Source organism: Embiotoca jacksoni, unplaced genomic scaffold, assembly GCF_022577435.1.
Source record: "Embiotoca jacksoni isolate LCO1_2020_lvr unplaced genomic scaffold, fEmbJac1.0.p SCAF_45, whole genome shotgun sequence".
Lineage (NCBI taxonomy): Eukaryota > Metazoa > Chordata > Actinopteri > Embiotocidae > Embiotoca > Embiotoca jacksoni.
In genome coordinates this window covers 874,329-890,939 of record NW_027185398.1, presented here as the reverse complement: position 1 = coordinate 890,939, position 16,611 = coordinate 874,329, and the positions used below count along the sequence as shown (strand labels likewise).

The 16,611-nt window shown below is 41.6% G+C and overlaps 2 protein-coding genes across 2 annotated transcripts; one reads left to right on the top strand and one right to left on the bottom strand.

Moving 5' to 3' along the window:
• Window positions 1-227: 227 nt before the first annotated feature.
• srp72 (signal recognition particle 72) lies at window positions 228-8,117 on the bottom strand. Its single transcript, XM_069169408.1, has 19 exons — window positions 7,984-8,117; window positions 7,477-7,597; window positions 7,208-7,328; window positions 6,872-7,015; window positions 6,663-6,774; window positions 6,537-6,568; window positions 5,667-5,791; window positions 5,380-5,437; window positions 5,137-5,268; window positions 4,879-5,007; window positions 4,393-4,465; window positions 4,108-4,172; window positions 3,922-4,017; window positions 3,603-3,706; window positions 3,131-3,208; window positions 2,605-2,742; window positions 2,448-2,485; window positions 2,064-2,223; window positions 228-1,254 (listed from the first exon to the last, which is right to left on the bottom strand). The coding sequence occupies exons 1-19, from the start codon at window positions 8,081-8,083 to the stop codon at window positions 1,074-1,076; spliced, it is 2,007 nt and encodes a 668-aa protein (XP_069025509.1). The 5' UTR covers window positions 8,084-8,117; the 3' UTR covers window positions 228-1,073.
• A 617-nt stretch (window positions 8,118-8,734) lies between these two features.
• LOC138210329 (leptin receptor overlapping transcript-like 1) lies at window positions 8,735-14,541 on the top strand. The gene is made up of 4 exons (XM_069169410.1): window positions 8,735-8,823; window positions 9,479-9,554; window positions 10,915-11,101; window positions 11,493-14,541. The coding sequence occupies exons 1-4, from the start codon at window positions 8,808-8,810 to the stop codon at window positions 11,607-11,609; spliced, it is 396 nt and encodes a 131-aa protein (XP_069025511.1). The 5' UTR covers window positions 8,735-8,807; the 3' UTR covers window positions 11,610-14,541.
• The last annotated feature ends 2,070 nt before the right edge of the window (window positions 14,542-16,611 follow it).

The window sequence follows — 16,611 nt, the reverse complement described above, 5'->3', positions numbered from 1 at the left end:
ATCTCAAAAGAATTGATGATAAAGACAAAACACAAAAGAATTAGGGAATACATATGAAATAAATACATAATGTTTATATGTATATATGCAACGAGGAAACTTGGTGCACTCAGTATTTTTATAAATATCGAATGATAATCTGCAGTTAATGAGTGCAACGCCAACAATCCTACCCTCTCTGCTTCCACACCCGTCTACACTAACATACAGGAAACACAGGAGTCACGTCACGGTTCAGAGTTTTATTGAGACTTTAAGAAAACGGGACTCCTATTCGGCCAAAATAGTGTCTTTTCAAAACATGCATGTGACAGAATTAAAATGATTCCACTTGAATTCAGACCAACAGGGATTAAAATATAAATATGTTTTACTTCACTGCAGCTGACTGAAAATAAAAGGGACAGATAGTATAAAAGAAACGTTACTCAGACAGCTGGAGTTGGACATCCGAATATTACTCACGAAATATTGAGGACATTTCCCTTCAAATCAGAACTGAGTTACTCTGCTGAAGTAGTTTTCTGACTTCTGTAACTGAGTAGAGAGAAAACTGCAGTCATTAAGAGTAATTAACAATAACAACATTTAAAAAAAAAAAAATGAAATAGCGATACGACAGTTGACTCAGTTTCTTAACGCACTAGGGAAAGAGTCGGTCTCACAAATGATCTAAACGTCTGGAGCGACATGATTTGCAGGATTTAATTAATTGAATAAGATGTTACTTAGTGATAATCTGCAGTATTTTACTCCGACTTCAAAAGGTCAACAAAAACAAAAACTTTTTTTTTTTTTAGAGTAACGAAAAGTAGATTTTAGCAGAACCGTCCTTGAAATATTTCCTCTCCTGCACCTGGTAAAACATCACAAATGAATGAGGAAGAGGAGCGAAGGGGAGATTTTGGTTTGAATAAACGACCTGATGCAGAAAAAGAAAAACCGAAATAAAACCGAACATGAAACAGAAAGCTTCTGATTTTTCAGCCCCCCGGATGTCGAGTGACCGACGGCACTCTTTGTTACCCCCCCTCCCCCAACTCCACCCGCTCCACCTCCCCAACCACCTCCGACTACCAGCCTCCTTTGCCTCCTTTCTTCTTCTTCTGTGGTGCTTTCTTGCGGGTCGCCCCGGAGGCGGTGGGTTTCTGCTGTCGCGGGGGGACGACGCCGCTGGCGGGGGCCGAGGACGAGCCAGACGCAGACCCCGGTCTCGGGGACGTGGGGGGGCTGCTGGCACCCTTGCTGGCGTCCCTGAAGAGGGAAAAAGACACAGTCCTGTTAGAGGGTTCATTTCAAGGTCAAACTGAAGTCACTGTTCAACTCGACAAACACGAGTTGAAATGAGGGCGTTTTTAAAAATGATTTGTTTGGTCCGTTGAAAAATGGTCCGGTCTGATTCCCCATTTCTTTTTTTTTCCCCATCTTGTTTGCGCGGATGTGAACAACAATCAAACAATATGTCAACAGCTGCACTGAGAAGGTATTCTGGGATGTTGACGTGTGAAATAAAAGATTTCAGAGCGAATGTCCGACCTGGACGAGCAGCGACAGATGTTATGTTCTTGATGTTTGAGCTTCTCAGGGACCGGGTTTAGTTTCTCGGCCCCGCCCCCCTGACACGTCCAATCAGGGAGCTTATTTTGGTTTGAGGTTTGACTGAATTATTGATAACACAACAGGTGTACAAACTTGCCAATAATTGCGATTTCTTTGTGAGTTTTCAAAATTTCGGTGAAGTTTCATTTGTTAAACTGGATTTTTTTTTTTTTTTTTTTTTTTTTAGAGCTGATGAATAAAACCGTCAGTCAGTTTTACACTGAAGTCCTGACTTATGAATTTCTCCTTCAGGTGAGACTGAGAATGATTTTTATTTTGGCCACAACAACAGAGAAGTTGTTCCTTCTGCACAGCAGCTGCAGACCTTCGCTGAAGCTTCGATGGCAGCGAAACAAAAAGGAAGCAAGAATGCTTAGTGGAGCCGATTACCGGCTTTAAATTACAGGAAACGGCTCGCATGTGCATGTGATGTCACCGCGGGGGGTTGGGGGGGTTTAACTCACAGCTCGGCTGAAGCTCCCGCCGTCGCTCCCTGGGTGCCTTTTCCTATCTGCTCCTTCTTCTTGCCCTTCTTCTTGCCTCTGTAGTAGGTGCGCTCTTTCATGGGCAGCCACCTCTCGGGGTCAGGGGTCGCTTTGGGGTCACAGTTCTTGGGTAGTTTGCCTAAAGAAAAATGAGGAGATCAGCGTCTTCAGTCAATAAAGTCCCACCGGTTGCCTACAGGGGGCGCTAGACTTCAGATAACTATACAGTGTCAATAAGCAGAAAATGATTTTATGGCCATTTTAACTGCAAACAAAAGCCTTTCTGAGGAATATTTGTTTGTTTTACTTTAAATATTTTGTTCCACAAACAGAATTTGATTGACAGGTGAAGCTCCGTCGTACCTTTCTTCTTCTTCCTCTTCTTTTTGTTGTCGCCTTGGCTGTAAACAAAATACAGACACAAAAAGAAGGTGAGTGCAACTTAAGATCATCCTTTCCTACAGTATATATAATAAAAAAAAACAAACACTGAACATTATAAAGAGAGTATTGTTTTTACCCTTGCTCTTTGGGAAGGTTTTCTCCGATGACTTTAGCAGCTTTTTTCCGGACGTACGTGGCTCCGTGAGAGTTCTCCAGCTCGTCCACGTCCACGTTGAACGACATGGCGTCCGCCGAAGGTAAATGTTTGCTGAGGCTGCAGAGGAACGTTAAGGAACCGTATCCTTCCACATACTAGCAATTCTGACACGAGCATCGCACCAGTCGACATAAGATTAGATTCGGTTCATCTGGGGCTCCAATTATTTTCATTAACGGTTAACGTTTTCTATTATTTCCACAATATAATAAAATTTGTTGAAGAGGGGGTCTTCATCCACTTTTGTTTCAGCTGATTGGGGATCCAAAACAGAAAAAAACATTCATTTACCAAGCAGCAAAGTACCACATCTGAGAAGCTCAAATCTGAGAATATTGGTCCGATATTAATAATTGAGTATCAGAGTAGCTGCCGGTTGGTGAACCACAAACTGTTTAATCCCTACAGTCTTTGATTTTAAACATTCACTCTGATGAAAGGATACGATTTGGCTTTATCTGTGTCCACCAGAGAATACGCAGAGATGAGTTGTGCCAGCGTGTGAACGTCGTTGGTGTTTTGTCTGAAAAATAAAGTTTCATTGTTGTAAAAGATGGATTTCCAACCACACTGACATAAAATGTATAATCCTGATTTAAAAAAAAAAAAAAAAAAAAAATAGAAAGGTTAAAGGTCGCACATAAGAGTCAATGGGGGAATATTTGTCCAGCTGTTTAAGACTTTGATCATGTTGGTGAAGAGCAGAACTGCCAGCTGAGAGTCTGTCTTCTTTTTTTGTCTTTATATATATTTCACACACGTTGAGCTGGTTTGTCACCGTCACAAGCCGTCCAATCACAGTTAAGGAGGGGCGGGACAAATGCGGTTACGACTAATACGCTGCGAGTCTCCAGACTGTTATCGCAGCCACGGTCGGACTAACAGCCGGACTAACGATCTGCGGGGATGGAACTCACTTCCACAGCTGCTCCAGGTCACTGATGGCCTCTTTCTTCCGTCCGTACTTCAGTTTGAAATTGGCAGCTTCTCGTACCAGAGCCAAGTGTGCAGCAGATCCAGGCTGTGCAGGAAAAAAAACAAAACACAGTGGAAACACGTTGAGATAAAACTATTTCATGTGTTTGATTTTATTTTATTTTTTTACATCAGATGAGAATATTACACACAGGCTCCTCTATAGTGTTTATCAGGTACACTTATATCGTCTACTGTAGCTCAACACGACAGCTTCTACTAAGTTTTTTAATTCTGTTGACAAACTAAAACAAAACAAACCTGTTCGGACTGATAATGCTCGATAGCTTGTTTGAACACGTCGATAGCGCTGTCGATGTCTTCTTCGTGCGAGTACATCGTGACCAAAGCTGAAATCTGAACGGTCGACAACAAAACACAAGTTACCAGGCGGCTAAAAGCCAAACAGTTTTGAAAAAGACCTGCGTAATATTTATTGAGTCTTACCATCCCTGATTTGTGCTTGAACTCGTCAATGGACCTCAAGACATCACAGGCTTTTGTTACGTGACCTGAAGACCAAAAACAACAAAGTTTAACACATGATATTATCAAAATGAAGTTGCTAAACAGTTTAGGAATGTCGTATTGCTCCCTTTTAAATTTGAACATTCTTCTCGTTTATTAATATTTTAGCACCTTGATGATGATGTGACACCAAAAAAAACTGAATAAAATACTGCTTACACTTGTTTATTATGTCTGTCTGAATGTATAAAAACACGTCAGTACCTTGTACTAAATAGAGTTGTGCCATCGTCAGTTTGATGCCCGACGCTTTTTCTGGATTTTGATCCGAGAATTGCTGGAAAAGAAAAGAAAGAAAAAAAAAAAAAATTGAGCGCACACAATACAGCAAATTATCACCAGCAAAGTGTCCTTTGAGCAGACGGTAACGACATACATTTACTCCATTTACTACTTTAAGTACTTTTTTTCTTTTTAATTTGAGTATTTTATTTTCCACTCCACTACATGACAGAGGAGACGTCACACTTTACAGTCCACCAGAACTTTAAAAATAAAGATGTTTCTAATCACAAAACATTTCAATGCAGGACTTTTACTTTAAGGATCTGAAAACTTCCTCCATTACTGTTTTCCAGCCAAACTGGGAATCATCATCATCATCATCATCACCTGAACGTTTAAATAACCCGACAGAAGGTGGACGATGTGGATGTCTGACAACCAGCAGCGGCGTCTGTTCCTTCATACCTGCAGCAGCTCGATGGCTCTGCTGTGCTGCTTCTCCCGGCTCAGCTGAGCCACCTGGATGAGCACCGGCCGCGGGTGACCTGGATTCTGAGACTGAAGACTGGACGACAGTTTCCTGCACTGGTCTGCCTGTTGACGGGGACATTTATTTATTTTTTTATTTTTTTTATAAACGATATCGGTGAAGAAATGTTAACGAAAAAAAATAAATCAGCCGCTGTAGTTTCTTCTTCTCCCTCCCGAGTCCCGCTCCCTCACCTGATTGGTGTACATGGCCAGCAGGGCTTTGTTGAAGTCGATGGCCTGCAGCTGCTTCTTTGCCAGCTTGTATTCGACGCCTTCGGCGTTCGTCAGTTTCACCTTCTTCTTCGAGTCGAACACGTTTTGGTCCTGAAGGAGCAGACGGAGCGTTAGCGGCGGAGGTCTGGCTGATGCTCAAGCGGGAGGTTTAACTGTTTGAAGTGTGATTGGTGACATTACGTGGCCAGTTTTTCCACCCACCTTGTTTATTGTGATGATGTTGTTGGCGGTCACAGCCAGCAGCCCCACATCAGATGGCCTGAAATTCAAATCAGACAATTAGGAGCGTGTTATGCCAAAATCTATTTAACACCTGGCGTGGATGACATCTGAACGCCTGTTTAACCGTTTTTATGTATTTCTTTCTTAAATCACGTCACAAATTCAAAAGGAGAATCCAGGACGTCTTTTCAGCAGCGTTCTCTTCGATTGAAATCTCCATCGTGTGTTTTTAGATGAAATTTGGAAGCGACGAAGCCTCGACTCACTTGAGCTTGATGACCTGGTTGTAGAGCTGCAGAGCCTCGTCCGTCCGACCCTGTAGCTGCATGATGTACGCCATCTGAGAGTGGATGACGGCCAGCTCCGACTCGATGTCCTCCTCGGTCACATCCTGAGAGGGACAAACAGGCAGCGTCGGTGATTCTCCGGGCGAAAACCAGAAAGCTGGACAGTTATGGTGATTAGAGAACGACTGATTTCCATCATTAAGTTATGAAAACGGGATCCAAGTATGATGAAAGAAAGAAAAGAACTATTAACACGGTACATTTACACATAAAATGCCCTTTTTTATTGCTCCTTTTACAACTTTACTGTTTTTTATATTTGCCCCTAATTTGTTTTTACATAAATATTCCTTTCAGTTAATATTTTCTGATTTTCTTCTCAGATAATAGTAATTCTAATATCTTTTATTAGGTATGATTTGTGGATCCTATAATTAGTCCGGCCATTATATTTTATTGTCTGTCATTTTGCAAAAAAGGAGATAAGAGGGATTTTAATACCACGGTTTTATGATAATTATCATGCCTATTCTTTGTAACATGAAAATGTGACTTTTATAGGTTTTATTAATATTTTGTCGCATTTCTAAGCAGTAGATGATCTGTTGTATATTTCTTTATAATAAAATAAATGAATAAAAACATAATAATTCCTGCAAAATGAGCAAGTTCATCCTTCAGTTTACGCACGGATTATTTTCCACTTCATTAATTCGTAAGATCAAATCACAAAATTACAAGTACGCCATCATCGTTAAAGCTCCTTTCATTGTGTAAATAGGAGACGATATTATAAACGCAACCTTTCAATTTGCTTAAATGTGTCGGAGAAACAAAAGACACACTTACAGAATCATCTGCCAGCGAGACTCTGCAAAGCTCTGTCGAAGAAAAACAAGCGCTTAATATCAAACATAATGAAAAACATGATTAAACAGCAGCTTGTTCGAGGACACGGGATGCAGACGGACCGACCTTCTGCTTGCCGTAGTTTATTGAAGGCCTCTGTGAGCTGCCCTTGGCCAATCAGAGCGCAGGCCGTGTTGTAACAGAGCTCGTACGTCGACTCGGGGAGACCAAGATCTTCCTACGGTGGTTAAAAAAAAAAGAAAAAAAAAAAAAAGGATTTAAAACAAAGTTTGAAGACACTTCTGCCGTGAACGATGGTTGAGAGGAGCGCTCACCATCGGAGCCTTCTCCCACTGACTCATCGCGGCCACCACGGCAGAGAGGTTGGTCTTCCTCTCCTCCTCGTACTCGTCCTGGGAGTTCCTGATCAGATCCGTGTAGACGGACTTGCAGTCGTCGTAGCGCTCCAGTCGGTACAACTGGACGATGAAAAAAAGGAAAAAGAAGAAGAGAGAAGCCGGTTCAAGTCGGCAGACGTCGCGTTCTCAAACGGATTAACGGAAGTGTTGTCGGGAGAACGCAGAATAATATCTGACCAAAGTATTTAAGATAACAATTAGCTTGAATATCCTGATAAGTAGTAATATATTCGTTTGTTCAAACAGCCTCACCACTTGACCGTAAAGCTCCTTCAGCTTGTCGGATTGCTCGGGAGCGCTTTCGATGGTCTTCAGGGAACTTTCCACTCTGTTCAGCCGGTACTCGCTGTACGCCTTCTCGAACACAACCTCACTGAGGAAAGAAACCAAATTAAAAATAATTTTAAAAAAGAGTTTAAAAAGGGAGGAACTTTTTTTTTTTAAGTGCCTGGAGATGACTTCTGTTCTGATTTTGTCGATGTAATAAAGACAATTTAATTGAGTGTCAAGTTTAGTTTTACCTGCCGAGCAGCTTTGAGTGGGTGTTTATGACATTCAGCGCCTCTTTGAAGCTCCCGTTCTGAACCAGGCAGACGACTTTACACTGAAGGGCCGTCACGTCGTCCTTGGTTTCGTGCAAAACTGTGGGCAGAAAAAACAAAACAACAAAAAACACGTCACAAAACAGTCAGTAACGGAGATCATAATAAAAAAAAAAATAGGGACACGTCAGTAGTAGGAGAACGAGGGCGCATTTCTAGGGGCAAAATATTGTGAAATTATTGCATAAAAACAAGCAGGAAACAGCTGATTCTGTAGCTACAGTCGTTAGATATATATAAATATATATATGTGTTCAAGAAGCAGTTTGTTACGCGCAGCCACGTCGCTGTTTTCTCAGGACCTGACAGATGGCTACCAATCCGCCGTTAGCTTAGCCACATGCTAACAGCTGGGCAAAGCTTCAGCCGCAGCGACCGTCTTGTTGTTTGAGCGCCGCTTCGGTTCCGTCCGACAGGACTACCTACTTTTAGTGAGCGCTTTCAGGGCTCTTGCATAGTCTCCGTTCTGCCCGCAGCGGTTCACTTCGGTCCACAGCGAAGCCACGGACACTCCGCCGCTCGCCATCTTCGCCGAATGGACTCTCTGGTCGGCGGAAGTAGAAACGGGTTCACTTCCGGCTCAACGACAACTGTAATTTTATATATATATATATATATATATATATATATATATATATATTTTTTTTTTAAATCAATTCTAGCAAAATAAATATATTGTTATCATAAGCTACGATGCTGTTTCAATATTAGTGAAAAGTTTATGTGGTGAGTATAAATGGTTTTATATTTAACGGTGACGCAGACAAGTGATGCCTTCACATGCCAACCTATAAATCCGGAACAAGCACAACCGCTGTTCTGTATTTACAAATTAAAAATAGAGGAATAGAGAAAACAACAACTTGTATTTGTTTGTCTGTATTGGTGATCAGATGGATCTTATTTTGACACCTCGTTGTGTCAAAATACTATCTTAGACAATTGTTTTCATTTATTTTAATTAATGTATTATACTGAAATATATTTCAGGGTTGTACTTAATCCTCCCCTTCAGTTTACAAATTAAGATTTGACAGACAAAACTTTAATCCCAACGTGAATGAGCTACAAAAAAAAAAATTGTTTATATAATTCCGACATTTGTGGTAGCCCGTGAAGGCGGCACGGCGGGCAGGGTCTGGAGGCTTCGGTCGAACTCGGCCGGACTCGGCAGGACTCGGCAGCCGAGGAAGGAGGGGGCACTGTTGTCACTCGTCGGGGCTGCGTGTCGAGTTTTTTGTCCAGGAGAAATGGCCGGGATTAAAGGTAAGCGAGAGCCCGCTTTTCGTCTCCGTCAGAAAGCCTCCGAATTCCGGTTCGTATCAACCGTGAAAAACGCGGCGGAGACAAACGGATGCGTTTGTCCGGTGCGGTCCAGTTAACGGCGGCGTAGAAGTAGTGAAGCCGCAGGGCCAGTTCAGTCGTTAGCACGTAGCTGGATGAATAACCGGGACTCTTGATTTCATTATTATTTTTTTTATAGGAGCATGTTTGATGTATTTAAATCAACTTTTACGGTTTCTGAATGGACACGCTACGGCCTTGTAACGCTGCCTTTATAACACCACCCCCCTTTTCTTTTTTTTATTTAAATCAGTGTAACCGTTACAATGCTAACGGTAGCTGCACCTGAACTTCAGCAGTTAACGCGGACGCTTGATTGACATGCTTGATTGACACGCTGCGCTTTGTTGCACGTGAGCTGCTCGGATTAATCTGATATTAACGAGCATCCACATTGACTGTTCCCCTTACACCCCCCCCCCCCCCCCCCTCCCTTCTTAATAACACGGTTTAGACCGTTACTGTAGCTGGTTACACGTGAAATCAGCTGATTCGTCACATGACAGCCTCCAGTGGGGGGGGGGGGGGCCCTGCTTGACCCCTCCACCCACCCCATCTCTCTCTTCCTGTCTTGCAGCTCTCATCAGCCTGTCCTTCGGAGGGGCCATCGGCCTCATGTTCCTCATGCTCGGCTGTGCCCTCCCCGTGTACGAGTAAGTACCAACATCACACACACACACACACACACACACACACACACACACACACACACACACACACACACCATGTGAGCCTGGGAGTGTGTGTGTGTGTGTGTGTGTGTGTGAGGCATTAAGCATAAACAATCATCATGTGGGCAAAACACAAAAACAAACGTAGGACTGTGAATATTGAAAATACTTGTCTTCTTACTTTCTGGCAGCTGTTTGCAGTAAGCAGCGTGATGGAAATCGTGGAGAAGTTAGAGGAGACCGTTCTGGTCTATTTATACAGATAATATATGATCTATATAGTAGATATATCGAACGGTGGGAGGAGACCCAGCAGAGAGAACCTGCCAACCCAACACAGAGAGGCGCCCAGGCCCGGATCGGTCATGTTTGAATCAACTAAACAAACCTCAGATTTGTGGGCTGCAAGTTAAAATTTCTTGATCCGGGCCTCCGTGTTAGCGCAATTAAAACTTGCATTTTGACACCATTCGGGACACTTGAAAGCCACATTATCGTATCGGCAGATATTTATCAGGTGAATCAGAATCTCAGACAAAGTTAAGAGTTGATAAAGTTGCTGTAAACCAGCTGTCAGTAAAGATTCGTAGACGGTTGGTAACCCAATGTAGAAAACACAATCTTCTGAGATAGTATCTAAAAAAAACAACCTAAAAACCCAGTCAGCTTTATGTATTTGTACATAAACACACCTCTCAGATAGGGTTCAGTTTGTCCACTCAAAACAGCCGTGACAGCGTTTTTTTCCTCCCTAAGAGAAGAACATCTTCTGCCTCTTGTAATCTGGTTTCCTGTTTATCCATTATGGTTCTGATAAATGACAGCAGAAGAAAGAAGGATGTCAGAAAATTCATAAGCAATGTTGGTATTGGTATATTTGTCGGCCAATTAAGTCGTCACAAGAAATTGTACACGTCTTCTAAGGTTTTAAAGTACCGGCTTATCCAAAACAAAAACTCATTTATTTATCATTTACTATAAATAGTGTGATTATACGCTGTCAGAATTAGCATTGCCTTATTTTTTTTTAACTGTACAAATGTCTTACTTAGTTGCATATCTTGGCCACAGATCAATAATAACCTGGACGTAAGGCATCCTCATTAAAGTATGTGCTCATGAAGAATGTAATACTGTGTAGATGTTTCTGTTAATCCGATTTTTAAAACTGTAAATATCCATATTACCATCTAAACACCATAAAAAAGGACCTGTGAAGTTGGCGTGTCGAGTGCTGAGCAAGCGTTTGTTCCTTCATCCTTCAGTTTGCGTCGCTGTGTCCTTCATCATCTCACCATGTGGGTATTTATGTCCCCCCCCCCCCCACACCCTCTCGCTGCAGCAAATACTGGCCTTTGTTCCTCCTCTTCTTCTACATCCTCTCTCCCATCCCGTACTGCATCTCACGGCGGGTGGTCGATGACACGGACTCGGCCAGCAACGCCTGCAAAGAGCTGGCCATCTTCCTCACGACGGGCATCGTCATCTCAGCCTTCGGCCTGCCCATCGTCTTCGCGAGAGCTGAAGTAGTAAGTCACTCTGGAGTTTACTAATTGGCCATCGAGTCGCCGCGGACAGATCTAGTGTTTCTATCGATGAGTTAAAAGTCCCGAAAAATGTCATGAAACCGGCCTCGGGATCAGAAACCAGACCGACCCGGCGAGGTTTGGTTCTTAGTGCAAAGAGTTAAAAAAAAGAAAAAGAAAAAAGTCCAGCAGCAGATAATCTGTCTTGTCTGATTCCCACCAGGCAAATACGCTATAATCTGACTGGTTATGTAAAACGAGGTTTTCTACCCAACTTTGGATCAGCGTGTGGAAACGGTTCCGGTAAACTGTTTTTGGGCTCCGTCCTGAATCGGCTCTTCGGTCCCGGCGGCGGCTTTTCTTAACCCGAATTGTTCATGTGCTGCTTTTCCAGATCGCCTGGGGCGCGTGTGCGCTCGTGCTAACGGGTAACATAGTCATCTTCGGGACCATCCTGGGCTTCTTCATGGTCTTCGGAGCCAACGACGACTTCAGTTGGCAGCAGTGGTAAAAAGCAGCAGCAGCAGAGGGAGGGGGGACCTTAGTCGGAACTGTTTTTATTAGCATTGTTATTATTATTATTATTATTATTATGATGGTATTCCTGTTTGGTTTCTTGTTGTTGTTATTTATATGATGACCACCCATCCATAGACTCACACCAAACCAGTGCAATACTTTCTTTATCTTTCTTTCTTTAATTTTTTTTACCGCCTGCATCGTATTGAACCGACACTAGTGGGACGGAAAATGCTGACTTTCAGTTGGATTTTTATTTATTTTTTTCACGTTTTGACTTCTGCTTGTTTGTGAGGTTTTCTTTCTTCCATCTGTGTGTCCACTTTCATTCGAAGTGATCGGCTGCTTCTGTGAGTGTGTTGAAAAGGAATCAAATCGAATGTCTCAGACCAAAAGAAAAAAGACGTTCAGAGCTGGCGGGCCTCTTTTTTTTCTCCAATTAGCGAGACACTCAGAAAAACTCTGGACGTTTTTTTTTTGTCCTCTGTGAAGAGCGCTGACGGAAAATCTGCACAATATCAGCTCAAATCTCACCGCTCGTCTTTATCGGATTCAGAAAACGGCGTCCGTTTTATTTATTTGACGTCACATCAAAGGGGTGAACAAGTCAGCTGATATGATGCAGATTCTTTTTGACGGTTTGAGGCTAAACGTAACGTGACCGACACTAAGCTGTGAAAGCCGAGCGTGTTTGTGAAAGCGCTCGGCCGTTACCGCCGCCAACAACACGCTACTTTTAAAACTCCTGTAATGCGTAAATGTGGTTTTGAATCTTTCCGTTTTGTCCTCGCACAAAGTAAAAAAAAAAAAAAAAAAAAGAGGCGTTCAAGAGCGGGCTCAGGAGGGGGTTCATTTGAACGCCGTCGCCGCGGAGATCAAATTCAACTGACTTAGTGTTTTGTTTTTGTTTTTTAGGACGCAGGCTGCTTATTCGCCGTGTTTCTCTGCATCCGATAGCTCTGATACCTCACCGCTCGTGTTAGTGAGCCTCGCCCCGTCGGGTCAAGAAAGCATGAGAAGCCGACGGCGGCGGGATTATCTTAAGGACAGCAGCAGCCTTGTGGGAAAGTCGGCCAAGCTACCATAAGACCCGGGCTACTTAAAACCCGAGGCCCGGCCCGGTCACTAGACAAGCCTTTAAGCTTTTAAATGTGACTCCTTCAAAGTAAAAAAATAAACAAAAAAAGGACCTACTGGCCGTGCTCGACGTGAATTAAAGCACGCCAGGGTCCAGATCTCAGCATGTCCTCACACCAGCATTTTCCAGGATATAAAAAAAAACAAAAAAAAACACAGCAAAGTTTTCATTTCGAAGTTCCTCTCGTCAGTCAGGTGACAAACCGCCGTCGCGTTCGACCGCATCGAGCTAAAAAAAACAGGATTTAAAGTGTCCGCTGCCTCGTTGAAGCGCTGCTCTGTCGGATGGAAGCTTTTTAGATGTTGATTTCAAGGTTTGTTTTTCTGTTGATGGCACTGTTCCAAAAATTGGCTTAAAAGTTTTCATTCTTTTATTACAAGCATCCTGTATTTATATTTCGTCCTGTCGCGACAAGAATGAAGTGTTTTGAGCCCAGAAGGTTTCCATTCACTGCAGAAAGTTTCTCCCACACATGCAGCAGTTAAAACTCGACATCTTAAAAGGAATAGTTGGACATTTTGATGAATATGCTGAGAGTTAGAAGTGTTAACCATGTAATTAGCTTAGCTTAGCATAAACACTGGAAACGGGGCGGGACGGCTCGCTTGGCTCTGTCCGGAGTAAAAAATTGGATAAAAAAAAAAAGCCTACCGGACCTCTAATGTTCTTGTTTATAATCCAAACAGAAATCTAAAACTCAGTTTGTGCTTTGATTATAAGAAATATAAGAACTTCACACACAACTCCTCTCAAAACCACAAATTGTTGGTTCTTTGTTTTTGTTTGTGTATAAATATAAATCAAACAAAGATATGACTTTTTAATCTGTGAATGTTAGAGATGCTATCAGGTCGTTGCTGCTTTTTGTTGTTGTTGTTGCTTCGGACAGAGTTGTGCTTTGCTGTTTACCCCCTTTTTTTTTCAGAATCTTTAATAATCTGCCGTCTTCACCTTTAGAGAACAGCTACACGTCAGACTATTCCTTTAAAATGATCTTCAATAAATGGTCCGCGCTGCCCAGGTCACATAAACTTAAGAGGACATTTCTTACATTAAACATGAATCTCACAGTTCCTGTTTTAATTAAAAAAAAAAAAAAAAGCGCCGGAAATCCTTTGAGGAAACCTGCGACTCAAAACACCGACTGACCTCCGAGTTACACTATAAATTTAAACTGCACAGGTTTCTCATTTTGAAACCTTTTATCCGTTACCTCACATCACAACCTCCACGACGGCATCAACTGTATTTAAAAAAAAAAGAAAAGAAAAGAAAAGAAGCAGCAACAGTGATGGCAGCTTCATCGTTTCTGATCTATAAAAAAAAAAAAAAGAAAAAAAAAAAGAAGCTACTACTGAACTGACTTGAGTGATGATTTATGTGTATTATGATGTGACACCAACACCAACGACCCCTCTGAGCCTGTCTGACAGCAGGGTGACTCCGTGTCGCGCTCCTGAGGCGCGAACGTCCGACACTGTGTGAATTTTAAGATGAAGAAATTGTTCAAAAGTTCTCCGATGTTGTGTTCTGTGGTCGACCGTTGATCCCCGACGTGACGCAGTCTGCTGTGTAGCTGTGGGATGAGTTTCTCTGTGTTTCTGTTTTTATTTTTTTGGGGGGTTTATCACAGATACCGAGAGGAGGATATTTGTATTTATTTATTTGGTGGGACGCTTTTGTGTCGATGTCCGGCGCCATTTTCTATCTACAACTTTTGTGTTAAAAGATGCAGAAGTCAGCATGGTGGTTTCTTTTTTTTAAATAAACGCCATTTTTGAACATCCTCTCCTTTGAATGACTACGGATGCATTTCGCTTTGCTTTGCAGGAGCGCATCAGATGGACTCGGGCTCCCTCGCTCATTCTGTACGACTCCGCAGGAAATAAGCTTAACTGGTATCATCTATGTGGCCGAGTCGGTTTGTGCTGCTGGTGAGAAGCAGTGAGGAGAATCAGCAGTAAAAAAAAAAAAAAAAAACATAAAGCAAGCACCTGTAGGAAGGGATGTTTTAACTTTTTTACATCAGTTATTATTTTTTTGTTAATTATTTTGTCCCTAAAATGCCAGAAAACCGTAAAAAAACCCACCCTTAATATGGTTGGTGACGTCTTCAAATGTCTTACTTTGTCCGACCAAAAGCACAAAACCGACCGATTTTCATTTCCCTGTCGTGCGTGACAAAGAAAAGCAGCAAATCTTTGTTTTTGAAAAGTAAGAAACAGTTAATATTTGGAGTTTTTTTGCTCTGGAAAATTATATAGTTTCCCAAAATAGCTGCCAATTAATATTCTGTCCCATGACAAATTAATCAACTAATTGTCACAGTTCTACCAAAGCTCCTTCAATTACAGCTTGAAGTATGAGACAAATTACGTGGTGAAGCTGTAGTTGTGCCGGTTCGTGTAAAAAGGACAATTACAATAAATGAAGTCTGAGTTAGCTCATTAAAACTCAATATATCCTTCAACTCTTCATGGTTTTGGAGGAAGATTTAACCTTCTCCATCTTGTCCAGTTGTACTGAGACACATATGTTTCCTTGTTACAGTCAAAGTTACAGAAACAACTAATAACTGCCTTCATATTAGTTATTTTTTTTTTTTAAAGTACATCAAAAATAAACATTATTTTCTTACCGGCGGTTTGTCTCCCTCTGCTGGCCGGACATGGCAGAGCCGGTACATCAGCAGCTCAATCACAGTTTTCTTGGCTCGACACATTTCAGATCTATAATTAAAGTTTTGAGATAAGAGAAAAGAAGTAATTAATGTCACTTTTATTGACATATTTGGCACCAATGAGCTGCAGCCTCACACGCAGCTGTGGAAATACTCTAAAACTACTTATCCTTCATCTACCCTCCACCTTTTCATTAATATTTAACTTATTTGTTATACTTTAAAGGCTTTAAAATGCTGTGTGGACAACAGTTTGTGCAACTTTTATTGTTTTTTTTGGTAGAAAATTGAACCGAGTCTCCTCAGAATAATCCTTTCAAAAATAGTTTGACATTTTGACTACCGCAGGAAAAATAACGTTTTTAACTTGTTTCCTTCAACAACAAAAGAATTGTGCAGATCTTCAGAAACTGAGGACGCAATTTGGTTTAATATCTATTTTTTAATTTAGTGGACGCAATATCTTTTCATCTGTATTGTTAGAAGACTCTTTGAGGATTTCTAGTTTCCCAAACATTATGGGTTAATTAACTTTTCAGACAAACCTCTGTGACCCGGATGAAGGAACACTCTGGATGTAGAACCACGTTCCCCGCCGTCTCCCCAGTCCTTATGTTAAGCCGAGCTAACCGCCTGCAGGCGGTAAGCCTCGTGTTTATCCGATATAGACATGAGGCCAGTGCACGTCTTCTCATGTAACACTCCACCAGAAACCAAATGAAAGTCCCCAAAAAAGTTGAACTATTCCTTCAAATGTCTTTACAAATAACAAGGAAATACATCCTCCAACTCTTGAGTTATTAAAAAAGTAAATAAAACTAAAAGTACCTGAAGACGCATATCTGCCGAGGCTGCACAATCCTTTGATATTTTTTTTTTTTACTTTCTAGTGTCAAAAAATGTTCAGTACATTTTTATCTGCATTACAACACCCACAAAAACAGATTAATAACAGGATGCATCGCTCAGACTGAAACTATTCATCAGAAATGAGCTCAAATTAAAGCCTTCTTTCAACAATGTTGTTTAAAAAAATAATAACATATACTAGGCATCTGTTCCATACAATACAAGATGTTATTAAGACTTAGAGGTAATATCTTCTATAAAATGTCTGATGCAATAAGACTATATTATAAAATCCTAACCTGAGGCTGCTGCTGTAAAATCTGCCTG